The following is a 26,296-nucleotide window of genomic DNA, read 5'->3' as shown; positions in this document are numbered from 1 at the left end:
AATGTAAATAATGTATAATTCTCTTTTTCATGAATGTCCTACATAGAAATACAAATACATGAAATATGTTGTGTCACTGGTAAGAATACAAAGACAATGTGCAATGTGCTCTCAGCTGGTGGACGTTCTTCACATGCCAAACCTGTGTGCTTTATCTATTCAAACCAATGCAAATACTTCACACAGACGTCACACACACACACACACACACACACACACACACACACACACACACACACACACACACACACACACACACACACACACACACACACACACACACACACACATGTTCAGTAGCAACACACACATCCTGTAGTTTCAAAAGTCAGTCACAACACAGTGGAAGGGATGTTTGAGGCAACACTAACACAGCGTCCAAGCGTAAACACACACACTTTCAAAATTAAGTCAAATTCATCCCATATAACTAACTATACAATGGCTCTGCAAGTAGTAAGTCCTAATATGCAGTATCTGTATTTACATTATTTGTTCAACCGCTACATTTCAAGTTGATAATCTAAAATGTTAACTTATTTGCAATTTCACATCTTAGGCTACAAACAGTTCACAACCCTTTTCAGAAAAGCAAAATATAATAAATATTAAAAGAAATATGATTCATTGAGCCCAATATAATTACAAACAGCCAACCCATCTACACATTTGTCATGGTGATGTTGGAGGATGTCTCTCATGTCATCTCTCAGTAGCATGTTTTAACCATTCCGATCAGGCCAGGTGTGTCTTCATTTGGCCATGCAAATTGTTCACTGACAAGGTGCAAGGTTTCACTGAACTTCAGTCAGTGTCCCATATGGTTGTAGAGGTATGTAACATCACGCTTCTCTCAAAGTCATGAGCTACCACAGCTTGAGCCTATAGCACAAGCTGAAAATACACAACTAATATCCAAACACCACGATGGGAACCTGCTCAATTACGGTAAAGGTTCACAATATGCTACAGTTTACAGTTCCCATGGATTTCAAGTTTTATATAATGCACCGATGCTAGATTGGTGTTGTGTCGAGAGGAATTCCATTGGATGTTGTCTATCACAGGTAGGCCCAGACGTTGTTGAGATGAGTGAGGAATACTGTTTGTTTGCATGCTGCCGTAACACTACGCCAACTCACTGCTAAAGTGCTTCTTAGATTTGCAGGCTGTGTCACTGTCTACCAAGCCTGCCGCCCTGCTGCCATGAGCTCTGTAGCAGCACCAGGCTCTCTGGTGCTGCTCCCTCACTGGGATGGGTGCTGACTGGGTTGGGCCTGGGCAGGTCACACTCAGGGTACAGTAGTAATCAGAGATCAGGGTCCATCAAGGGGGGGAGAATCAGCAGCGGGACATGCGCTTGCGGTACTGTTCCACCAGGGGCACCAGGCACTGCGGGGAGCCGCTCTGTAGGAGGAAGGGGTGTTCTAGCAGGTCTGTGGAGCTGGCACGCTCCACTGGGTCTCGGATCAACATACGGTCCAGGAAGTTCTTCAACACCGGGGAGACCTACACAAAGTGTGAAGTCCAAGTTAATTCAGCAGACATGTTGAAATAGAGAAAATGTGTTCTCTCTATGTATGTATTCTTTTATTTTTTTACCCCCCTTTCTCGTAATTTCATGATTACGATCTTGTCTCATGACTGCAACTCCCCAACGAGCTCGGTAGAGGTGAAGGTCAAGTCATGCGTCCTCCAAAACATGACCCGCCAAACCGCACTTCTTAACACCCGCTCGCTTAACCCGGAAGCCAGCTGCACCAATGTGTCGGAGGTAACACTATTCAATTGACAACCAAAGTCAGCCTGCAGGTGCCCGGCCCGCCACAAGGAGTTGCTAGAGCGCGATGAGCCAAATGAAGCCCCCCCGGCCAAACCCTCCCCTAACCCGGACGCACCCTATGGGACTCCCGGTCACGGCCGGTAATGACACAGCCCAAGACTCGGGAGGCACTCTATGTATGTATTCTGTTTCACCTCTGACCTGTGTTGCGTTCCGTACAGTGGGAGCTGGCTCATCCCTCAGTCTTCTCATGGCTGCAATAGGGGTCTCACTGAAGTAAGGGGGCTCTCCATCCACCATCTCAACTACCATGATACCCAGAGACCACACATCTACCTGGCAGACACAACAAACCAGTATATATTCACCTTCAGTCAGTGTTGACATGCACATGAATACTGGACATCATGAGTATTTGTTTGGATACAGCTAGTATGTCATTAGTATGCAGTAATATACATGTACAGTTTGTTAGGATACAAATTTGTTTTGAATATCTTCTTTCTCACCTCAGTGCTGTATGGTGATTTAGAGATGACCTCCGGAGCCATCCAGTAGGGTGTTCCCACTAAAGACTTCCTTTTGGGGATGTCTTTACTGATCTGAGCACAGAACCCAAAGTCGGACAGCTTGATCTATGCAGGGACATTAAAATTAAATTATAAACAGATGTGTTTTTCTCAACTGAATTAAAAATACTTATGAGAGAGAGACCTACCCTCCCATCCAGTGTTAGCAGTATGGAGTCACTCTTGATGTCCCTGTGGATAACCCCCTGGGAGTGAAGGTAGGCCAGGGCTTGCAACACAGCCTCACAGACTGTGGCTATCTGCTCCTCACTCAGCCTGCATAGGAGAGTGACACTGATATATCAAATCAAACTTTATTTGTCACATGCGCCATATACAACAAGTGTATGTATACCTTACCGTGAAATGCTTACTTACGAGCCATTAACCAACAGTGCAGTTCAAGGAGAGTTGAGAAAATATTTACCAAATAGACAAAAGTAAAAAATAATCATAAAAAGTAACACAATAACAATAACGAGGCTATATACAGGGGGTACCGGTACCAAGTCAGTGTGCGGGTGTACAGGTTAGTTGAGGTAATTTGTACATGTAGGTAGGGGTGAAGTGACTATGCATAGATAATAAACAGCAAGTAGAAGCAGTGTACAAAAAGGGGGGATCAATGTAAATAGTCCAGTGACGATTTTATGAATTGTTCAGCAGTCTTATGGCTTGGGGGTAGAAGCTGTTGAGGAGCCTTTGGTCCTAGACTTGGCGCTCCGCTACTGCCTGCTGTGTGGTAGCAGTCACACTTGGGTGACTGGAGTCTCTGACAATTTAATGGGCTTTCCTCTGACACCGCCTATTATATAGGTCCTGGATGGCAGGAAGCTTGGCCCCAGTGATGTACTGGGCGGTACGCACTACCCTCTGTAGCGTCTTACGGTCAGATGCCGAGCAGTTGCCATACCAGGTTGTGATACAACCAGTCAGGATGCTCTCGATGGTGCAGCTGTAGAACCTTTTGAGGATCTGGAGACCCATGCCAAATCTTTTCAGTCTCCTGAGGGGGAAAAGGTTTTGTCGTACCCTCTTCCCGACTGTCTTGGTATGTTTGGACCATGATAGTTCGTTGGTGATGTGGACACCAAGGAACTTGAAACTCTTGACCCGCTCCACTACAGCCCCATCGATGTTAATGGGGGCCTGTTCGGCCCACCTTTTCCTGTAGACCATGATCAGCTCCTTTGTCTTGCTCACATTGAGGGAGAGGTTGTTGTCCTGGCACCACACTGCCAGGTCTCTGACCTCCCTATAGGCCGTCTCGTCGTTGTCGGTGATCAGGCCTACCACTGTTGTGTCGTCAGCAAACTTAATGATGGTGTTGGAGTCGTGTTTGGCCACGCAGTCGTGGGTGAACAGGGAGTACAGGGGGGGACTAAGTACACACCCCTGAGGGGCCCCAGTATTAAGGATCAGCATGGCAGACGTGTTGTTGCTTACTCTTACCACCTGGGGGCAGCCCGTCAGGAAGTCCAGGATCCAGTTGCAGAGGGAGGTGTTTAGTCCCAGAGTCCTTAGCTTAGTGATGAGCTTCGTGGGCACTATGGTGTTGAACACTGAGCTGTAATCAATGAACAGCATTCTCACATAGATGTTCCTTTTGTCCAGGTGGGAAAGGGCAGTGTGGAGTGCAAGTGAGATTGCGTCATCTGTGGATCAATTGGGGTGGTATGCGAATTGAAGTGGGTTTAGGGTGTCCGGGAGAATGCTGTTGATGTGAGCCATGACCAGCCTTTCAAAGCACTTCATGGCTACCGACGTGAGTGTTACGGGGCGGTAATAATTTAGGCAGGTTACCTTCGCTTCCTTGGGCACAGGGACTATGGTGGTCTGCTTGAAACATGTAGATATTGCAGACTCGGTCAGGGAGAGTTTTAAAATATCAGTGAAGACACGACAGTTGGTCCACGCATACTTTGAGTACACGTCCTGGTAATCCGTCTGGCCCAGCGGCTTTGTGAATGTTGACCTGTTTAAACCTTTTGTTCACATCGGCTACTGAGAGCGATATCACACAGTCATCAAGAAAAGCTGGTGCTCCCGTGCATGCTTCAGTGTTGCTTGCCTCGAAGCGAGCATAAAAGGCATTTAGCTCGTCTGGTAGGCTCACGTCACTGGGCAGCTCACGACTGGGTTTCCCTTTATAGTACGTAATAGTTTTCAAACCATGCCACATCCGATGTGTGTCAGAGCAGCTGTAGTAGGTTCCTATCTTAATCCTGTATCCTGCTTTGCTTGTTTGATGGTTTGTCTGAGGACATAGCATGATTTCTTATAAGCGTTCAGATTTGTCTCCCGCTCCTTGAAAGTGGCATCTCTAGCCTTTAGCTCGACGCGGATGTGGCCTGTAATCCATGGCTTCTTGTTGGGATATGTACGTAAGGTCACTATGGGGGGGACATCGTCCATGCACTTATTGATGAAGCCGATGACTGAGGTAGTGTAGTCCTCAATACCATTGGATGAATCCCGGAACATATTCCAGTCTGTGCTAGCAAAGCAGTCCTGTAATGTAACATCCGCGTCATCTGACCACTTCCGTATTGAGCGAGTCACTGGTACTTCCTGCTTTAGTTTTAGCTTGTAAGCAGGAATCAGGAAGATAGAATTTTGGTCAGATTTGCCAAATGGAGGGTGGGGGATAGCTTTGTATGCATCTCTGTGTGTGGAGTAAAGGTGGTCTAGGATTCTTTTCCCTCTGGTTGCACATGTGACATGCTGGTAAACATTTATTTAAGTTTATCTGCATTAAAGTCCCAGGCCACTAGGATTGCCGTTTCTGGGTGAGCATTTTCTTCTTTGCTTATGGCCTTATAGAGTTGGTTGAGAGCAGTCTTAGTGCCAGCTTTGTTCTGTGGTGGTAAATAGACGGCTACCAATAATATAGATGAGAACTCTCTTGGTAGATAGTGTGGTCTACAGCTTTTCAGAAGGTACTCTACCTCAGGCGAGCAATACCTCAAGGCTTCTTTAACATTAGACATCGCACACCAGCTGATATTGACAAATAGACAAACACCCCCACCCCTCGTTTTACCAGACATAGCTTTTCTGTTCTGCTGGTGCATGGAAAATCCCGCCTGCTCTATATTATTCGTATCGTCGTTCAGCCACATCTCGTGACACATAAGATATTACAGTATTTAATGTCTCGTTGGTAGGATAATCTTAATCGTAGGTCATCAATTTTATTTTCCAATGACTGCACGTTAGCAAGAAGAATGGATAGTAGTGGGAGTTTACTCGCTCGCCTATGGATTCTCAGAAGGATGCCCGATCTGCGGCCCCTTTTCCTGCGTCTTTTCTTCAAGCAAATGAAAGGGATCTGGGCCTGTTCCAGTGAAAGCAGTATATCCTTGTGGATAGGGTTCTACATGGAGCCCAAAACGATTCTACGTGGAACCATCAAGGTTTCTTTAAAATGTTATCCTATGGGGACAGTCGAAGAACCCTATTAGGTTCTAGATTCAACCTTTTTTTCGAAGAGTGTAGTGGTGGGTGGTATAGGTGAGGTTCAGACAACTACATGCATTCACTGTATCTCGTGTTTGCATCATGAAAATATAGCCTAGCTGATTTTGAACACTGAAGAACTGTGCTACAGAAACACCCCAGAAAATACTTCTTCTTTTTTTTTGTTCTGGCTAATAGCTTTATTGATTGTTTAAAAAAACTTATTTGGGGTTGGATTGGAGTATGAAGGAGGTATAATTTAGCAAATCTTGGGTTCTGCTGACAAAAACTGAAAATGACAGCCAATGTGATCTGGCCCATTTGTATATGTCAGTTAGAAATGCACTCAGTCCCCATGTCTCTAGGCTCTGAGGTATACTCCTGTCTCTATATTGTGAATGAGCCAACTTTCAGTTTGGAATTTAAAATACATTGACAGGTAGAGTTCAAATTCACTGACAATTTCTTGTGTCTTATATCGAGTGGGCCATTTTCTTGCTTTTGTTTATGCATTTCTAGAGTATCTGATATACAGTACTGAACAGGATGAGAGCATAGATAAAATTGTGTTTTGGGACTAAATTAATTTCACCACATTTCATTTGAACACACACAAATCGAATTATGTTATCGGATTATATTTTCCCATAGGAGGACAGTGTTTTGCTAAAGTGGCAGTGAGAATGGGAGTGACTGTGCCTGTCCTCTCAACTAATTAGTACCACACTACCCCTTAATGGTGAAAATAGGTACTGAAGACATAACAAGAATTTTGCTTCATCCTTCTGTCACACATGTCCTTGAAGTCTTGTCTCTTAAAAATGCTTATATTTTACATTATATTGACCCCTCAATACAATTTTCCCCCTGTATGACAGCAGTTATTTCTGGCTGTGTACGTCAAGTCTGTGCAATGTCTCCATACCTGGTCTCAGACACGATGTTGGTTAGTGCTCCACCCTGAAGGTACTCCATAATGACCCAGAGCTCCTCCTCCACCAGGGCACTTTTAAACATCTCCACCACATTCCTGTGCTGGTAGTCCCTCATGATCACCACCTGGACAAACACATACAGTTGATAACAGAGGTGTCATGTAACATACCTGATGATTTCAAGAGGGTACTCAAGGGCAAAAAAAGGTTATTTGGGTATTATTGTCTGGGAAACAGTTTTTCTTTTCTTTTTTTTATTTATTTCTCCTTTATTTAACCAGGTAGGCCAGTTGAGAACAAGTTCTCATTTACAACTGCAACCTGGCCAAGATAAAGCAAAGCAGTGCAACACAAACAACAACACAGAGTTACACATGGAATAAACAAACGTACAGTCAATAACACAATAGAAAAAAGTCTATATACAGTGTGTGCAAATGGAGTGAGAAGGTAGGCAATAAATAGGCCATAGTAGCGAAGTAATTACAATTGAGCAAATTAACACTGGAGTGATAGATGTGCAGATGATGATGGGCTAGTAGAAATACTGGTGTGCAAAAGAGCAAAAACGTAAATGAAAACAATATGGGGATGAGGTAGGTAGATTGGATGGGCTATTTACAGATGGGCTGTGTACAGCTGCAGCGATCAGTTAGCTGCTCAGATAGCTGATGTTTAAAGTTAGCGAGGGAGATATAAGTCTCCAACTTCAGTGATTTTTTGTAATACGTTCCAGTCATTGGCAGCAGAGAACTGTAAGGAAAGGAGGCAAAAGGGGGTGTTGGCTTTGGGGATCACCCGTGAGATATATCTGCTGGAGCGCGTGCTATGAGTGGGTGTTGTTATCGTGACCAGTGAGCTGATATAAGCCGGAGATTTACCTAGCAAAGACTTATAGATGACCTGGAGCCAGTGGGTCTGAAGCAAAGGCCAGCTGACGAGAGCATACTGGTCGCAGTGGTGGGTGGTATATGGGGCTTTGGTGACAAAACGGATGGCACTCTAATAGACTGCATGCAGTTTGCTGAGTAGAGTGTTGGAGGCTATTTTGTAAATGACATCGCCGAAGTCAAGGATCGGTAGGATAGTCAGTTTTACGAGGGTATGTTTGGCAGCGTGAGTGAAGGAGGTTTTGTTGCGAAATAAGAAGCCAATTCTGGATTTAATTTTGGATTGGAGATGTTTAATATGAGTCTGGAAGGAGAGTTTACAGTCTAGCCAGACACCTAGGTATTTGTAGTTGTCCACATATTCAAAGTCAGAACCGTCCAGAGTAGTGATGCTAGTCGGGCGGGCGGGTGCGGGCAGTGATCAGTTGAAAAGCATACATTTAGTTTTACTAGCATTTAAGAGCAGTTGGAGGCCACGGAAGGAGTGTTGTATGGCATTGTATCTCGTTTGGAGGTTTGTTAACACAGTGTCCAAAGAAGTGCCAGATGTATACAGAATGGTGTCGTCTGCGTAGAGGTGGATCAGGGAATCAACAGCAGCAAGAGCGACATCGTTGATGTATACGGAGAAAAGAGTCAGCGCGAGAATTGAACCCTGTGGTACCCCCATAGAGACAGCCAGAGGTCCGGACAACAGGCCCTCTGATTTGACACAATGAACTCTATCTGAGAAGTAGTTGGTGAACCAGGCAAGCCAGTCATTTGAGAAACCAAGGCTGTTGAGTCTGCCGATAAGAATGTGGTGATTGACAGAGTCGAAAGCCTTGGCCAGGTCGATGAAGACAGCTGCACAGTACTGTCTTTTATCGATGGCGGTTGTGATATTGTTTGATACCTTGAGCGTGTCTGAGGTACACCCGTGACCGGCTCAGAAAACGGATTGCACAGATGAGAAGGTACGGTGGGATTCTAAATGGTCGGTGATCTGTTTATTAACTTGGCTTTAGAAGACTTTAGAAATGCAGGGTAGGATGGATATAGGTCTGTAACAGTTTGGGTCTAGTGTCACCCCCTTTGAAGAGGGGGATGACTGCGGCAGCTTTCCAATCTTTAGGGATCTCGGACGATACGAAAGAGAGGTTGAGAAGACTGGTAATAGGGGTTGCAACAATGGTGGCGGATCATTTTTAGAAAGATAGGGTCCAGATTGTCTAGCCCAGCTGATTTGTACGGGTCCAGGTAGAGAAATGCTTATTGAAATTCTCGGTTATCATGGATTTATCGGTGGTGACAGTGTTTCCTAGCATCAGTGCAGTGGGCAGCTGGGAGGAGATGCTCTTATTCTCCATGGACTTTACAGTGTACCCAAACAGTGACTTTGTGTTATTTATCTCTACGCTAGAACTAGATGGATCTAAGGGGGACCCAGAGTCCTGACCCAGCAGTTTCAATGTATTTTGTTTGACAATTTAAAATGCATAAACATGTTAAACCCGGCAACAATTAAATAACATCTGGGCTCTGTTATGTGATGTATCCCAGCATGATTTATTGGTGATTCGGGGTGGTGTTTTGAGGGGGGTCATTGAGGATAGTGTTGACTGGAGGTCGTCATACCTCGTTGAAAAGCAGCTCTCTACGTTGTTGTCTCCGCAGGTCCATCATCTTCACGGCCACCTGCCTGCCACTGTGTTTCTCCCGAGCGATACACACCACCCCTGTGGACCCTTCTCCAATCTTCACAAAGTTCTCCAGGTACGACCGAGGGTCTCCCTTGTCCACCACCATGTTCAGGGCAGCCTTAAACTGTTTATGGGTCACCTTGGGGGGGTCTGGTGGCGGCCTCTGTGGGTGCTGAGGGGGTCTGAAGGCAGGGGAACATGTGCCTAGAGGGCTGGTGGCCAGGGAGCCGGTGGGGGAAGGCCGGAGCTGGGAGGGGCTGTCCTGTCCGGGGAAGGGAGCATTAGGGCAGCCTGAGTGTCTCAGAAAGGGGTCAGGGCCATTGGGTCTCAGGCCCATGTTGGGAGACAGTCCCAGGGTGTAGCTGGCTGAGGAGTGTACCGTCCTGTGGGGTCTGATGCCACTCATGAAGGGACTACTGGTGGTGCTTGGTAGGAAGCCTGACTGGTGGTGCCTCAGAGCCGACTCTGCCTGGACGATAACAAAAAGAGAGAGAGAGAGAGAGAGAGAGAGAGAGAGGTAGAGTTGGCTGTCTTCCCAGGGTCCCTGGCTTGCTTTATTACTGGATGTAAATCACAGTGCTTCACTCTCACACTATGCATTGACTTCACCTGGTGCGCTCCCTGCTAAAACGTTGCCATAGGTACCTCAATGTACCCTTGAGATTATGCCAAACATAGCATCTCTCAATGTTTACAAGCACATCGAAGCAATCAAGTCACAAATCATATTTTAGTATCCCCAAAAAAACAACAGCATTAATTGAGCAATCAACTGTAGAATGCAGGAATGCAGGCTTCTATAAGATGTTTTACCTAAAAAAAAACAGTTTAAGAACTAACTCACTGGCCATATTATGGAAAAGGATTTTTAAAAGAGTAAAGCTGTAAGTTACAGTTTTATACCAGAGTTAGCTACTGGCCAATGTGATATTGGTTGACTACACTATATATACAAAAGTATGTGAACATCCCTTCAAATTAGTGGATTCGGCAATTTCAGCCACACCTGTTGCTGACAGGGGTATAAAATTGAGCACACAGCCATGCCATCTCCATAGATGAACATTGGCAGTAGAATGGCCTTAATGAAGAGCTCGGTAACTTTCAACGTGACACCGTCATATGATGCCACCTTTCCAACCAATCAGTTCATTCAAATTTCTGCTCTGCTTGAGTTGCCCCGGTCATCTGTAGGTGCTGTTATTGTGAAGTGGAAACGTCTAGGAGCAGCAATGGCTCAGCCGCAAAGCGGTAGGCCACACAAGCTCACAGAATGGGACCGCCGAGTGATGAAGCACTTACAAATTGTCGGTCCTCACTCACTACCAAGTTCCAAACTGTCTCTGGAAGCAACTTCAGCACAATAACTGTTCGTCGGGAGCTTCATGAAATCGTTTTTTCGGCCGAGCAGCTGCACACAAGCCTAAGATCACCATGCGCAATGCCAAGAGTCAGCTGGACTGGTGTATAGCTCTCCGCCATCGGACTCTGAAGCAGTGAAAACGCGTTCTCTGGAGTGTTGAATCACGCTTCACCATCTGGCAGTCAAATGGACGAATCTGGGTTTTACAGATGCCAGGAGAACATAGTGTACAGTTTGGTGGAGGAAGAATAATGGTCTGGGACTGTTTTTCATGGTTCGGGCTAAGTCCCTTAGTTCCAGTGAAGGGAAATCTTAACGCTACAGCATACAATGACATTCTAAACGATTCTGTGCTTCCAACTTTGTGGAAACAGTTTGGGGAAGTCCCTTTCCTATTTCAGTATGACAATGCCCCATGCACAAAGCGAGGTCCATACAGAAATGGTTTGTCGAGATTGGGGTGGAAGAACTTGACTGGCCTGCGCAGAACCCTGACCTCAACCCCATCAAACACCTTTGGGATTAATTGGAACGCCGACTGCGAGCCAGGCCTAATTGTCCAACATCAGTGCCCGACCTTACCAATGCTCTTGTGGCTGAATGGAAGCAAGTACCCGAAGCAAATTTTCAACATCTAGTGGAAAGCCTTCCCAGAAGAGTGGAGGCTGTTATAGCAGCAAACGGGCTGGCCTATGACAATATCCATCTAAAATATAGATGAGAGATTATGATTAAGTGATCTGCTCACCTTCAGGTCGTAGGAGGAGTATGGTCTGCCAGGGCTGTTGTGGGAGTGGATGTAGAGGTTGGTGCTGTACTCCGGAGGGGGGCGACCCCCATGGTCGGTATGCTGGACAGCCATGGCTGGGCTGTAGAAGAACGAGATAGGCCTCTGTTTTTGTGGCATAACCCTGGGCACCTGGAAGTCTCTCTTAACCATCAGTGTCTCTGTGGGGCTACCCACCTCACAGCTGATATAAGCCCCTTTAATAGGCACTTGCATTGGCTGGGATGGAGCCAGGGGTCCCTCCAGACAGCTGATGCTCACTTCATAGGTGGACTTGGCCCTGGGGAGAATGCCGTTCGGCTGTATGGTAATACTCATCCCACTCTCACTGTGGATGTTATGAGCCCTGTCTCTCCACTGCTGCTGCTCCAGCGCATCCTCTCCCAGGTCTTCATACTGGTAGGTGTCCCCCTCCTTCACCTCCCCCAGCCTGCCCAGGGACTGGGCCCTTTTCCTGGCCGAAGGGCTGCTCTTCCTCAGGGAGTTGGAGCTGGTCACCGACAACCTGCTCATGTCGGAGATCATGGTTGAGATGTAGTCTCCATGACCGATCATACTCCCACGCACGATGGTCTGAAAGGAAAGCAGTAATGTTCAGCCAACCTGGAATGATTGTAACATACTGCACACAGGCACTTCTATTTTGCAATGTGGCTTGTATAAAAACTGTAATGACGGATAGATTCTTTCTGAAGAGTGAAATCTCAAGCAGCAAACATCGCAGTGGCGTAGAAAAAGAGCATTACCTTGCCCTGACAAAACAAGATGACACAGACTTAAAAAATGTGTTGGGCCTTCCAGTTGAACCTATTAGAGAAAGGCCAATTGGCTGATTACTCAATCTCTGGTTAAAGTAAAGTTCTGTTCATCATCACGAGAGTCTCCTATGTTTCTCTGTCTTTGGAATGGTGCTCTGGTCAGCTCTCACAGCTGCACAGGTAACTTAGCCAAAATAATTAACATCCCACTTCAAATTCTTTACAAATGACAAAATTGCAAATTATTGTACAAATGTCTCAAATGTAATAATTATTTTTGTAAACCTCTCCAACCTTTGCCTCTGCCGTAAACGCTACATTATTTACATACAGAACACAAGTCTCCCCTGTACTATCAATTCAATCCTGATGATCCTGTTAAAACCATGACCTTGCTTCAGAAGCTGACACTGGGATTTTGAAATGCAAAACTGAAATTTATCCAATGGTGGTAATGAAAATGTGTTGTGTTTTTGTAAGGGGCATATCGGCATGAGTATTCAGCCTAGTGCAGAAATCCTTAGATTTGCAGGCTTTTTTGCTCACTGGCATTTCCACTGCTGTACGTGCACTTTCTATCCCTCAGCCATGGATCGTTATTATTTTCCTGCATGGAGTAATAAATCTTGGAGACTTCAAGAATTCGCGTAGTACAGTCAATGTACACAGCAGGGTCATTAGCTGAGCCCCGTGATAGATAAGAAAGCAATATGACAGGGAGAACAGCAAGTGCTGTCAACCACACTGCCATCACTGGACTAGGGAAACTTTAGACAACAAAAGCAGGGTAACTCTGCTGAAGATCTAAAGGGCGTTATAGCCTCTGATAAAAACACTTTTGATGGAGGGTTTTGAGGCTTACTAAAACTGGAAAAATCTCAGAAATAAAATCCTATACATTCTCAGCACTTTTTGTCTGTTAGATAATACGTTCAGAGAAAAAAAACCTGTGCAAACAGGAAAGTGAGCTGAGAATAAGGTCCAGTACCTTCTTTGGCTTGAGCTCCACGGAGGTGATCCGGGAGGGGTCCACCATAGGCTTGGGCCTACGGAGGTTCTCTATCAGACTGTGCCATTGGGTCGGCAGGCCCACAAAGCAGCACCGCTTGGCGTCAAACGAGGTGTGCACCCGGTGCTCAAAGTTCTTTGGTGTTGAGATCTCTGGCCTCTTCTTTTTCTTCTTACGAAACATCGTCAGGTCCAGAAGACTGACAGCTTGCCAAAGTCAAGACGGCCCTGCATAGACAAGAAATAGACACATTCAATACATTATTTTTCTAAATTAGCAGCTACTGTTGTTACCATTGATAAAGTCACTTACAGCTTCTTTAATCTATGAACAGTCAATTATCCATCAATGTGTACGTTGAAGTTACTATAACAACATCAGACACTTCCATTAGAAAACGAAATACAAGTGAATAAACTCCAATCTGCCAGTCTAAAGAATATTCTCTCCGTGATATGTCCATCTTCCAGACTGGCTTTCTGTCTGTCATTTGCTTTTGTGCCTTATAACCTGTCTTGGGGGGACAGGTTTGTAAGCCTGTGTGTAGTGAAGGATATCTATTAAGACTTATTCATTCTCTGTGCCCTTTTACTGACGAGCACAAAGTCGGCCTGGCCAGAGCCCACAGGCTTTCAGTGCATTAGAGGGAGGAAAACACAAATAGTCCACCCACCATAACCCCTAACGTTCCTATGCTGGAGTCTACCACCATAACCCCTAATGTTCATATGCTGGAGTCTACCACCATAACCCCTAATGTTCATATGCTGGAGTCTACCACCATAACCCCTAACGTTCATATGCTGGAGTCTACCACCATAACCCCTAATTTCCCTATGCTGGATTCTACCACCATAACCCCTAACGTTCATATGCTGGAGTCTACCACCATAACCCCTAATGTCCCTATGCTGGAGTCTACCACCATAACCCCTAACGTTCATATGCTGGAGTCTACCACCATAACACCTAATGTCCCTATGCTGGAGTCTACCACCATAACCCCTAATGTCCCTATACTGGAGTCTACCACCATAACCCCTAACGTTCATATGCTGGAGTCTACCACCATAACCCCTAATGTCCCTATGCTGGAGTCTACCACCATAACCCCTAATGTCCCTATGCTGGAGTCTACCACCATAACCCCTAATGTCCCTATGCTGGAGTCTACCACCATAACCCCTAATGTCCCTATGCTGGAGTCTACCACCATAACCCCTAATGTCCCTATGCTGGAGTCTACCCACCATAACCCCTAATGTCCCTATGCTGGAGTCTACCACCATAACCCCTAATGTCCCTATGCTGGAGTCTACCCACCATAACCCCTAATGTCCCTATGCTGGAGTCTACCCACCATAACCCCTAATGTCCATATGCTGGAGTCTACCACCATAACCCCTAATGTCCCTATGCTGGAGTCTACCACCATAACCCCTAACGTTCATATGCTGGAGTCTACCACCATAACACCTAATGTCCCTATGCTGGAGTCTACCACCATAACCCCTAATGTCCCTATGCTGGAGTCTACCACCATAACCCCTAATGTCCCTATGCTGGAGTCTACCACCATAACCCCTAATGTCCCTATGCTGGAGTCTACCACCATAACCCCTAATGTCCCTATGCTGGAGTCTACCACCATAACCCCTAATGTCCCTATACTGGAGTCTACCACCATAACCCCTAACGTTCATATGCTGGAGTCTACCACCATAACCCCTAATGTCCCTATGCTGGAGTCTACCACCATAACCCCTAATGTCCCTATGCTGGAGTCTACCACCATAACCCCTAATGTCCCTATGCTGGAGTCTACCACCATAACCCCTAACGTTCATATGCTGGAGTCTACCACCATAACCCCTAATGTCCCTATGCTGGAGTCTACCACCATAACCCCTAATGTCCCTATGCTGGAGTCTACCACCATAAACCCTAATGTCCCTATGCTGGAGTCTACCACCATAAACCCTAATGTCCCTATGCTGGAGTCTACCACCATAAACCCTAATGTCCCTATGCTGGAGTCTACCGCCATAACCCCTAATGTCCCTATGCTGGAGTCTACCCACCATAACCCCTAATGTCCCTATGCTGGAGTCTACCACCATAACCCCTAACTTCCCTATGCTGGAGTCTACCACCATTCTGCTAGAGTCCACTATAACCCGATCCCCATCCTTATGCTACTGAAGAAGCCCGACTTTCTCTGGCTTCTAGGGAAAGTGACCTCTCAAGTTTTAGATATAAAGCCCTCTGCACTGCATTGACCCCTACCTTTTGAGAAAATACTTACTTGTTACTTGTTAAACAAAATCTCTTTCTCTGAACAATTGTATTAGTATAAAATGAGTGGCATAGTCTAAGCTAGGGACACTGCTGTCATGAATCTTATATGTACAATGAGGTCTGCAATTATTGACACCATTGAAAAAGACGAGTGAATATGACAGTATAAAATAAATAATAAAAAATACTGAGCTATATTGTATACAACAAGACAAATCGGAAATTATGTTATTTTATACGAATATAGTTGCCCAGAGAAAGAGATTTGTTTAACAAGTAACATTTTATTTTCTCAAAAGGTAGGGGTCAGAATTATTGACATACCTTTCAATAACCTTTTGCAATGGACATCTCTGTCTCTGGCCTTGAAACCCATTGAAAACGTGTGGTTTGAATTGAAGAGGGCAGTCCATAACTGCAGACAAATGATATCAAGGATCTGAAAGATCCCTCCCAGTGTGTTCTCCAACTCATAAAACATTTTAGAAAAAGGGTCAGTGCTGTTATTCTCGCAAGGTGAGGTACTGAAAGGTATTGAAAACAGGGATGTCAATCATTTTGACCCCTACCTTTTTGAGAATTTTTTTAATTACTTTTTCAACAAAATCTCTTTCTCTGAGCAATTGTATTAGTATAAAATACTTGTTTGTAGCATACAAAAGAGTGATATTTGAATGATTTATTTCATACCATAAGTTTTGCTCATCTTTATCAAGTGTCAATAATTTTGGACTCCACTGTATCTACTGTACCACGATACAGTAATCAATTATATTGCATATCATTTCATTTGCTGTACTTGGATATAATTCACCCACATTTACGTGTCCATAATTAGTTGAAAATATACTTCTGTATATGAGCTGCTCTTTGATAAAGTCTTGTTGGACCTCCCAGGTGGCGCAGTGGTTAAGGGCAGCGCCAGCTGTACTGCAGAGCCAGCTGTGCCACCAGAGACTCTGGTGGCTCCAGAGACTCCGGTAGGGAAATCCTTGTCTCATCGCGCACCAGCGACTCATGTGGCGGGCCGGGCGCAGTACGCGTTAACCAAGGTTGCCAGTGTTTCCTCCGACACATTGGTGTGGCTGGCCTCCGGGTTGGATGGCGCTGCGTTAAGAAGCAGTGCGGCTTGGTTGGGTTGTGTATCGGAGGACGCATGACTTTCAACCTTCTCTCCCGAGCCCGCACAGGAGTTGTAGCGATGAGACAATACTAACCCGGAAGCCAGCCACACCAATTGGATACCACGAAATTGGGGAGATAAAGGGGGGTAAAAATTAAATTAAAAAAAAAAAAAGATAAAGTCTTGTTGGAGAACTGATTAATGTTTGTTGATATGGGAACATGGCTGGTGGCCCACTTTAACAAGTTCTCATGACACACCATCACATTTAACACAACAAAGATAGAATACCCAACATCTGCCATGATGCATTGTGGGAGTTGAGGAAATCACTACTGCAGCGTTCTCCAACTCGGCATGCAATCACACAACTGGCAGCCTCCTCTGCTCTCCTCCCCAAGACAGCCCTCTAATCAGCTGCAGTGACCCCCGTTATGACTAACCACTGCATGCCAACAGCCCGGTCTTCACCCTGGCACCAGAGTGGAGAGGCCCCCAGTCACACTTCAGATTAACCTGATTTATAAAGGGAGAGATGGGGGGGACGACAAGGTTGAGGGAGTATCAATGCTGGCAGGGACATGTCCCCCTCCAAGGATAATTCCATCACAAGGCTAACGTGCTAAGTGTTGCATAAGCGTATCATTCTATGCTCTCCCTATGTACATAGTGTGGAGCTGAGAAGGAATTTAATTTAATTCCATCTGACAGGGACACTATGGCGTGAGGGAGGCTGTCGGGAGGTGGGGGTGGGTGAGATGGAGAATGGAGCTGGGACCACAGAGCAGGGTAAACCTGGCTGTGTTTTCAGACATGGACCTAGTTTTTCACTCTAAAACATGAAAAGGCTTTTAAGGCCGGTTTGTCTTTTGAGTTTGAGTAACGAAAGGCTCGAAATAGACAGAAAATACACTACTGTTTTTTTGTTTTTTTCACTCCATATGCCAGGTTCTCTGGTTCTGTGTCTGTTCAGCACTGTGAAGTGCAGATGTTGGCAGTACTGAGCCAAATATTTATACACTACGCTTGTGTTTCCTGTACAAGCAGATCAATCAATATTTACTCATGAGTGAAATATGCAAACTGCTACAGTTATCCGATGCCAGTGATGATGGGCTGATACCGTCACAAACAGAATAGCTGCTCTCACTGCTCTGTGCTATTCTATGAGGCATCATTGATGAGGCATCATTGATGAGCAGGATTAGACTTGTGTGCATTCCACTCGATTGTATTTGATGTTCGTTGTTTTTTCGCTATTACGCACGTGTATGTAAAGTGTCGGAACTGTGTTTGTTCCTCCGTGCGTGTGCACGAGTTTCTGATTATTCGAGAGCGTAGTTTTGGGATTTTTGTCTGTGCCGTTTTGTATTGGTGGACTATATTATTAAACACGCTTCTCAGACATATCTGCTCTCTCCTGCGCCTGACTCCTACACCTCTCACCAAGACGCATGTTATCACATGCAGACCTGCAGATAACAGAACACAACAGCATTCATTATACATCACTGTATTCCTTCTATGTGTTTCCATTCGGTATACATGGACATTACGAAGTAAAGAACCAAGTATTTGGACCCAAATAAAAAAACACAGTATCTTGATTCATGTTCAACAAAATTAATTGAATATTGGTTTACAAGCTGTAATAACATGCATCTGCACTTGTACCGACGTCTCACAAATCTACTAAACTTGTGAATGTCCAGATAACAATATCTTATAGATTTTTCAGCCCATAGGAAAATAAGTATACATGGATGTGGAGCTAAACTTGCACTTGGTGTAATAATGGTTTCTGGTCACATACAGTGGGGCAAAAAAAGTAGTCTGTCATAGTTGAAGTGTACCTCTGATGAAAACTACAGGCCTCTCTCATCTTTTTAAGTGGGAGAACTTGCACAAATTGTGGCTGACTAAATACTTTTTTGCCCCACTGTAAATGCCCCTGAACTACAGGGACTTGACCCCATGCAGCTTGGCTTGAATCCTACCAAAGTGCTGAAGCAAAACTTGGGCAGATGCTGTCAAGGATATCAAAAGCCAAAGAGGATGAGGCAATTCTAAATTGTGCTACACTGGTTTATTTCTTTCTAACTCCATGAACACACCAGCAATATAGCATGAATCCAAATATCTGCCATGAACACAGAACCAATCCCATGTCGCTTTGACAATTACATTTTAAACGATTGATGGCTCAGAACAAACAATCATTTAAAATCACTTGTCAAAGGGACACATGCTAAATCTTTATCAGTCGTACTGGTCTACTTTGGTTAGAAGGCATACTTATTCTAGTAGTACAGTGACAGTCTGACCAATAATCACTCCTGAGATTTAGCCTTTCTCACTTCTAATTTGTATGAATTACAGCCCCATTTTTCAAACAGACAGCCTATAATTCTAGTATGTCAGTGGCCCTGTAAACAACATACCTCAGACCCCAAACATGCCTTCACACCCTACGCTCATCTCCAGATCTAACAACAGCCATACTCCCTGTGAGCAGCTTTAACAGGCAGACAAGCCTCTCAGTTATCCCATCAATCTATTATGGACAGGACTGGTGAGGGATAGCTTATGCACCCCCCTACCGTAGTTATATCAGCCAGATTTGGAGATGTTGAGTGGGAGGGGGTAGAAAGAGATACAGAGAGATAAGAGAGGTATTAGATTTGAGTCCGCCAAGCTCAAGTGAGCGTTTTCCCTATTTTGCCCTGATTCCATTTCTATCTTGTTTTGGCAGACTTGTACTGATGTATGGAGAGTGTAGGTAACTATGCTTGTAGGATTAGTAGCGTGTCCACTGTGTTCAGCCCTCCTCTGATCCAATTTTAGGACACAGTTTCTCCTGACGCATGTTTGTTGTGCACAAGGTTTGTGTCAAATTGTGAGGTGTGGGTGGGAGAAAGGACAGAAGGTAATCCTCTTTCTGTTTGTCAATGCAGAAATAAGCATAATGAAAGGCTAAATAGCACACCTGGATCTGTGCCGTGCTCTTCTATCAGCTTTATTATGATGACCATTTTGCCCTTTGAGTGTAATGAGACTGTGTTGTCCCTCAAGGGGCCGGGGGTGGAGGGGTCTGTCTTCTCAGCGCACACACAATCACGCACACACGAACGAACACGCGCGCACACACACACACACTCTGAGGGTAAGAGAAAGGTAAACAAGAACTGGACGTGACTGGACGGCACAATTTCAGTGTTTATGACTGTGGTTGATGCTGTCCTTTCATTCAGTAGGACTGCCTGTTTTCTCTAAAAAGTAACTTCTAGAGGCAATAACAGAGATGAGTCAACATGCGTGATGATTATTGTGTTAAACAGGTGTAATGAAGCTGTATCCATATGAGACAAAAAGGCACACTCCCTACATGCATATTTCATTAATAGGTGGTCTGATGTATCATGCAAGTCGTGAGCAAGCAAAAAGCGAGACACGCTATAGAACCTGCACTAAGTTAATTGTTGCCAGAGTGTGACTGTGCTCCCAGCAGCCGTGTTATAGCATGCTAGACAGTAGAGTCACTAGGGACAGACCTTCCTCATAGAGGAAAAATTTATTTTATTTGCTGATAATGAATAATCATGTTACAATTACTCAATATAACAGGAGCTATTTGAGCAGAGGGCACAGGACACTAAAATACAGCATATTCAAGGAGATGAATTACACACATCAAATGTGGTATAAGGGCTAGACAAAAATAAAATGCTATGAAAATAAAGAAGGTTAATTTGTGCTTGCTGCTTACCCCTTCCAAGTGTGGTCTTTATTTGAGCAAGTGCTACAACAACAGCATTTCCCAACCGTATTATTGTATCGCTAGCTCAAATAAAGATCACACTTGGGAGCAGAACCAGATTAATTTCACATTCATGGCTCTAAAAAGAACAATATTTTTGAAAAGTGAGAATGTAAAATTCACTGAACTATATCATCTGTCCCTGCAAGAGATAAAGACTCCTGTGAAGTAAGAAAGTCAGAACTGTCTCAACCTTCTTCTGCAGTGAGCTAAATCAGGGTCACAAAGTGTTTCTTGGTAAACAAATCTACTTTGAAACCAAAGTATACACCTCACACACATGGTTATGGGCCTAAAAAAACAAGATACCTGTACCATGTCAGATATAGAGTTGAAATGTATTACATTTTGAGTTTTCATCCCAATATTACACTTTATATACATCACAGAAGACTGAAATATAACATAACCGTTTGACATGGAAACACTGTATTTTCTGTGTTACATTTTTTTATTGTTTATTAATTATCAAACATATGAAAAACATTCCACCCATGAGGTCACTGGTCATTAGACTGCATCAACAATGGACATTCTGGTTAGAAAAAAAACCTGAATGATTTTTCATCATGTTTTTAGTCACTGAATGAACAGAAAACAGCCCCGGATATGGAGCCAGAGACAGGACAATACATAAATGTCCTTATCCAACAACTTTGTGCTTTCTGAGCTTGTAGGGTAGACACAGTGCATGACTGCACATCACTTTTGGTTGAATGTTCATAGTATGGAGTGGAGGAATAGTCTGAGAGAAGGAACAGACCAAAGAGAGAGAGAGCAAGAGGGGAAGGGGGGGTATTGAGTGAGGGCTGTCACTGTCGCCTGCCACTGACGTTTCACTTGTTTTGCTGTCTCACTTTATTATCTTGCTGCATGTTGTCATCCCTCCTCAACACCAAGAGACTCAATGTCTTTATATGTCAACCTTGACTGGCTTCGCTGGCTGTAAACAAGCCGTGATAAGAGGGATTTGAGAAGAGGACGGGGAGCTTGACAAAGAATATACATCATTCTGCCTGAATTAGATTGGCACAGATTCTCCAGGCCCAGTAAGTGGGAGACAAAATGTCTTTGTTCTCCACTAGGCCAGAGTCGATGAAACACTAACATGTATGAGTCATTAAAAGTTAGCTCTTATCTACCGCAAGAACTTTGACATAATGACATTGTAAATGCATCACCTCTCAAGTCGTCATCTTTGATGTGCTATTCGCTGCATGTCTACAGGGATGCTGCTGACACATGCCTGTACCAAATGAGTGCTCTAATGAGTCCTAGCCCCCAAACCGCCCGGTCATATATTGTACTTCTAACTGTACCACAGGCCTATAGGCAGTAGGTAAGTAAAGTATACTACTGACACACACTCTGTCTAATTTATGATGCTCCTGGCTTCCACCAGTCCTTTAAACAATCTGACTCTCAGCAGATAAAGTCGTATAATCTGTCCGGATCAATGAAGCAGGTCAAATGGCCTCTCAGGGGTCTAATTTATTGATGCATCGGGCCTCCCTAGCGAGCTTTACTGTACACCCTTCTCCCTATGAAGCCATGATTCATCTTTCACCGCTTCATCCTCAGCGCACCTCTCCCAGAGACAAAATGACAAAGATTTTTTAATCTCCCATGTTGTCAATTTGCGGCAGCTCAGTTCTTCTTCCTTCATCCAGTATGGCCGCTGTCTCATCACACAATGTGACTGCTGGGCACCCCGTCCTCATTTTACTTGGTCATGGCCATTGGTCACAGTAAGCTTTTAATAACCACTCTCCTCTCCTCAGCTCTCCTCTCCCCTAGCGGACATGACTGCTAAGCAAGCATTCCTCTGGCAGGCCAACATGTGCACACAGTGCTGGGCTGTATGGTAAGGGTACATACAGTATAGGAAGAAGTATGTCCCAGCAGCACCTGTGTGCTTCTCCATGGGGTGCGTCATTTAATTTGCCATCGCTCTGACAGCACTCTAAGGCAGTGCTAGACCGTGAAGGGAAAAATGATAAAAAAGGCTCCAAAAGAAGTAATGAAGTGAGAAGAAGACCCATGAGTGTGCATGACGCGTCACTCACCCCCAGCTAACATACTCTATGTCCATCTGGCTCTGTGTGGAATATTAAAACTCTCCTTTCATCTGCTCTTTCTCTCCCTCCCTACCTGGCCTTCTTGAATATCAGTGAGAAACCTGAGACACAAACACATGGCGTGTTCGTTACCGCTGGCTGTGGTATACAGAATGACCAAGCTGTAGCCTCCCCCCACCAATTAATTAAACATACTTACAAAATGTAGAATGGGGTAAATTAATGACTGATCAAGTTGCATGAGTGCTGATTATTGATTAACCTCAATTAATCCTCCAGCACCTAGGAGTGGAGCCTCTGCCACTCCTAACCTTCTCTGGTTTGGGGAAGCTGAGCTCTATAGATCTGTTGATCCAGGATGTCCCAGAGCAGCACTTCCCTGTCTGATGGCTCTAACTGGCCCTTAGCCTGCTAGGTAAAAGAAACATCCCTGTGCTGTGCTGCAGGTGCACAGGGGCCATTCAGCTGAGTCAAACGGGGTCAACTACTCACAACTTCATTAATGGTGTGAGAGGTAAGTGCTGTATGTCATACTGCTGCAGTCAGACGGGAATACACCTTCTTAAGGCTAGGGGCAGTATCCTGAATTCCGGATGACTGATGTGCCCAAAGTAAACTGCCTGTTACTCCGGCCCAGAAGCTAGGATATACAGATAATTGGTAGCATTGGATAAAAGACACTCTGAAGTTTCTAAAACTGTTAAAATAATGTTTGTGAGTATAACAGAACTTATATGGTAAGTGAAAACCCGAGGACCATCCAACTGGACATTTTTTTTGAGGTCATAGGCCATTTCAATGCTAGCCTATGGGATATACAAAAAATTGACCTAGATTGCAGTTCCTATGGCTTCTACTAGATGTCAACAGTCTTTAGACAGGGTTTCAGGCTTGTTTCTTGAAAAACAAACAAGTATTTGTAGTTTATCCAAGGTGTCCCTCATTAGAAAAGTAGTCTTGTTGCGCGCGTGAATGAGGTTCGCACTCTCCGTTATTTATCTTCCCTATTGAACATACTACTCTCCGTATTAAATATTATCATTTATTTAGATATTAGAGTACCTGAGGATTAATTAGAAACATCCTTTGACTTGTTTGGACAAACTTTACCAATAACCTTTTGGATTCGTTTGTATGCATGTTGAACAAGTGGATTACTGAAATGAATGGCGCCAACTAAACAGACTTTTTTGGATATAAAGAAGGACTTTATCAAACAAAACAAACATTTATTGTGTAGCTGGGACCCTTGGGATTGCAAACAGAGGAATATCTTCAAAGGTAATTGATTTATTTTATCGCTATTTGTGATTTTGTGACGCCTGTGCTGGTTTGAAAAAGTATTTTGATGTGGGGCGCTGTCCTCAGATAATCACATGGTGTGCTTTCGCCGTAAAGCCTTTTTGAAATCTGACAACGCGTTGGATTAACAAGAAGTTAAGCTTTAAAATGATGTAAGACACTTGTATTTTCATGAATGTTTAATATTACGATTTATGTATTTTGAATTTCACGCTCTGCAATTTCACAGGATGTTGTCATAGTGGAACGCTAGCGGGACACCTAGCCGCAAGTAACTTGTCCAGTGAAAATCTCACTTTAAAAGTAAAAATTCTGTTAACTCATACCCAAATAATGTATTTGTGGCCAAAGCATAATTTGGAGGTAAAAAAAACACTTCGAAATCCCAACCACAAACTGACTGTTTAAAAAATGCTTGCTATTTCCTCATAGAGGATGATATCACCCTCCTGAGGAAGACAAGCAGGCCAATAAGTGGTCTGACCGGTATACAGTATATGAATGACCGGTATATGCCCACGCCATTCTGTTGTTTGGGTACGCTTACACCATTTCAACACAGAAAAGCTGCTTTGTAACATACTTAATTAAAAAAAAGTTTAAAAAATATTTAACCTATATTGTAATTAATTATAGGTCATATTTCAGAGAAATCTGGAAACACTGGACAGTTATTTTAAGACATAATTGGCAGTGTGTCCATCCAGAGCATGTAGTTAGAGTCCTAACCACTGGTCACAGTAAAGAGAAATCCATCAATGTTTTACCGTACCAGCAATCCCATGAAAACTATATACCATTATATTCTCTAATTGATTTAATTACTTAAAACAAGACTAGTGTGGCGTAGACTATTACAATAATGCAATCTATAGTATAAGACCTTGCGAAATGACATGACTGTTTATCTGTCAGTCTGCCACTGGGTCTCTGCTATTCCCTGAACATGTATTCTCTGTATAATCAATTCCACAGAGTACAGTCAGTGCTTGACTTGGAATGAAATAGGTGTTTATATTTAGGTGCAGGAACTCCACAATACTTTTGAGCTAATGTTCTAAAAGAGGAACAGGAGCTCAAGGAGTAGAACATTTGAGGGGCCGGTCCCCAGCAGAGCTCCTGCCCAAGTCAAGAACTGTGTACAGTACAACCATCCTGACTCACAAAAGGAACACATTTTGTGCATGTTGTCACTGAGCAGAAGAAGAAAGCTTATGTGGATGCCTTCCCTCGGCATCCACGTAAGCATAACTATACATGCAGCAGCTGGATCCAATTCAACTCAGTGTTTGTCTGATATAAAGCTATAGTTCACCTGAGCTCTCAGCTCACAGTCACAGATAAGGACAGATGCATAGTGACAACAATAAGCACCTTTATTGTCAGTGCATACATGTAATCAGCATTAAATGCTATAGCTTTTTCTGTATTATCTTCACATGATTAAATCTGTCAAAACTCTGTTTGCTCACCAGCTAAACTGAGGTTACATCCTTTCAACAGAAGCTGAGGACAGAGAGAGGGATGGAGGGAGAGAGAGAGAACGTGGGGTGGGTGGGCAGAAGGTGAAAGCAGCTCCTTTCTGAGATGCAGCCTTTCCCAGAATCCAGCACATCACCCAATCAGCTTTTCATAGTATTTTCTTCTCTCCCTTATTACCACATGGGCATACTGCATTCTGCTCTCTCTCTCCCTCCCCCTCTCTTTCTCTGTCACTCTCTCCCTCTGTATTTGCATCTCCTCCACCAACGCTGTGCCTGCCTGCAGACACACACACACACACACACACACACACACACACACACACACACACACACACACACACACACACACACACACACACACACACACACACACACACACACACACAGTAGCCCGCTCTTTATCAATGGAGCTAAGACACTTTTCCTTTTTTCTCCCCCATGCCCCCATCCCCCCTCCCCAGAGGGAATAAACAGGGTCTGTGGAGGGAGAAATTAGTGCTATAAAAATGGCAGGCTCCTTACCTTGCGGTTCGCTGAAAAGGAGAGCCTTTCCTCCAGGAAATGCAGAGGCTTGCGAGCAAGAGTGCGCACACACACATACACTGTACACAAGCACTCGTTATACACACTCCGCCACACAAACCCTCACACAGGAATATACACACACACACACAGTCGAGGAGGGCTGGCTCTCAAGCAGGCACACACTGCAGGCTGCTGCTTGCTTGAGAAAGCTTGACGCGTTCCTCCCTCCAGGCAGACGCACACACTGCCATCTCAATGGCTCTTTTTGGGGGATGATTCATCCCCAGCTTCCTCCGTGGCTAACAACTTGTCCGTGTGCCGCTACACCGCTGCCTGCTCCTGGGGACACAGGGTGGCCAGTGAAAGGGACAAAACCAGAGAGGAAAGGCAGTATCCAGGATGAGAGACTATCACAGCCATACAGAGAGCTTCTC

General features: G+C 44.4%; 2 protein-coding genes across 2 annotated transcripts; one reads left to right on the top strand and one right to left on the bottom strand.

The window, feature by feature from the left end:
* On the bottom strand, window positions 1–26,296 carry LOC112262320 (serine/threonine-protein kinase PAK 6). The gene is made up of 9 exons (XM_042330056.1): window positions 25,860–26,296; window positions 13,215–13,462; window positions 11,430–12,041; window positions 9,254–9,787; window positions 6,737–6,870; window positions 2,502–2,628; window positions 2,293–2,418; window positions 1,985–2,119; window positions 1–1,509 (listed from the first exon to the last, which is right to left on the bottom strand). The coding sequence occupies exons 2-9, from the start codon at window positions 13,416–13,418 to the stop codon at window positions 1,342–1,344; spliced, it is 2,040 nt and encodes a 679-aa protein (XP_042185990.1). The 5' UTR covers window positions 13,419–13,462; window positions 25,860–26,296; the 3' UTR covers window positions 1–1,341.
* LOC121847763 (uncharacterized protein P19A11.02c-like) lies at window positions 14,615–15,328 on the top strand. The gene has a single exon (XM_042330425.1). It carries the CDS (start codon window positions 14,615–14,617, stop codon window positions 15,326–15,328), a length of 714 nt encoding a protein of 237 aa, XP_042186359.1.

The sequence above is a fragment of the Oncorhynchus tshawytscha genome, linkage group LG11, assembly GCF_018296145.1.
Source record: "Oncorhynchus tshawytscha isolate Ot180627B linkage group LG11, Otsh_v2.0, whole genome shotgun sequence".
In the NCBI taxonomy this organism is placed as follows: Eukaryota; Metazoa; Chordata; class Actinopteri; order Salmoniformes; family Salmonidae; genus Oncorhynchus; species Oncorhynchus tshawytscha.
Note: the sequence above shows the minus strand (reverse complement) of the source record. Positions and strands in the feature narration are given on the sequence as shown.

What these genes read in the sequence shown, in the direction of transcription:
- LOC121847763 (XM_042330425.1), top strand. Translation starts at nt 14,615, where the DNA reads ATGCTGGAGTCTACCACCATAACCCCTAATGTCCCTATGCTGGAGTCT.
- LOC112262320 (XM_042330056.1), bottom strand. Translation starts at nt 13,418, where the DNA reads ATGTTTCGTAAGAAGAAAAAGAAGAGGCCAGAGATCTCAACACCAAAG. An exon ending in ACTCCTCCTACGACCTGAAG is followed by an intron (nt 9,788 to 11,429) that starts GTGAGCAGATCA and finishes GTTATCGTCCAG; the next exon opens with GCAGAGTCGGCTCTGAGGCA. An exon ending in TGCTAACACTGGATGGGAGG is followed by an intron (nt 2,419 to 2,501) that starts GTAGGTCTCTCT and finishes GTCCCTGCATAG; the next exon opens with ATCAAGCTGTCCGACTTTGG.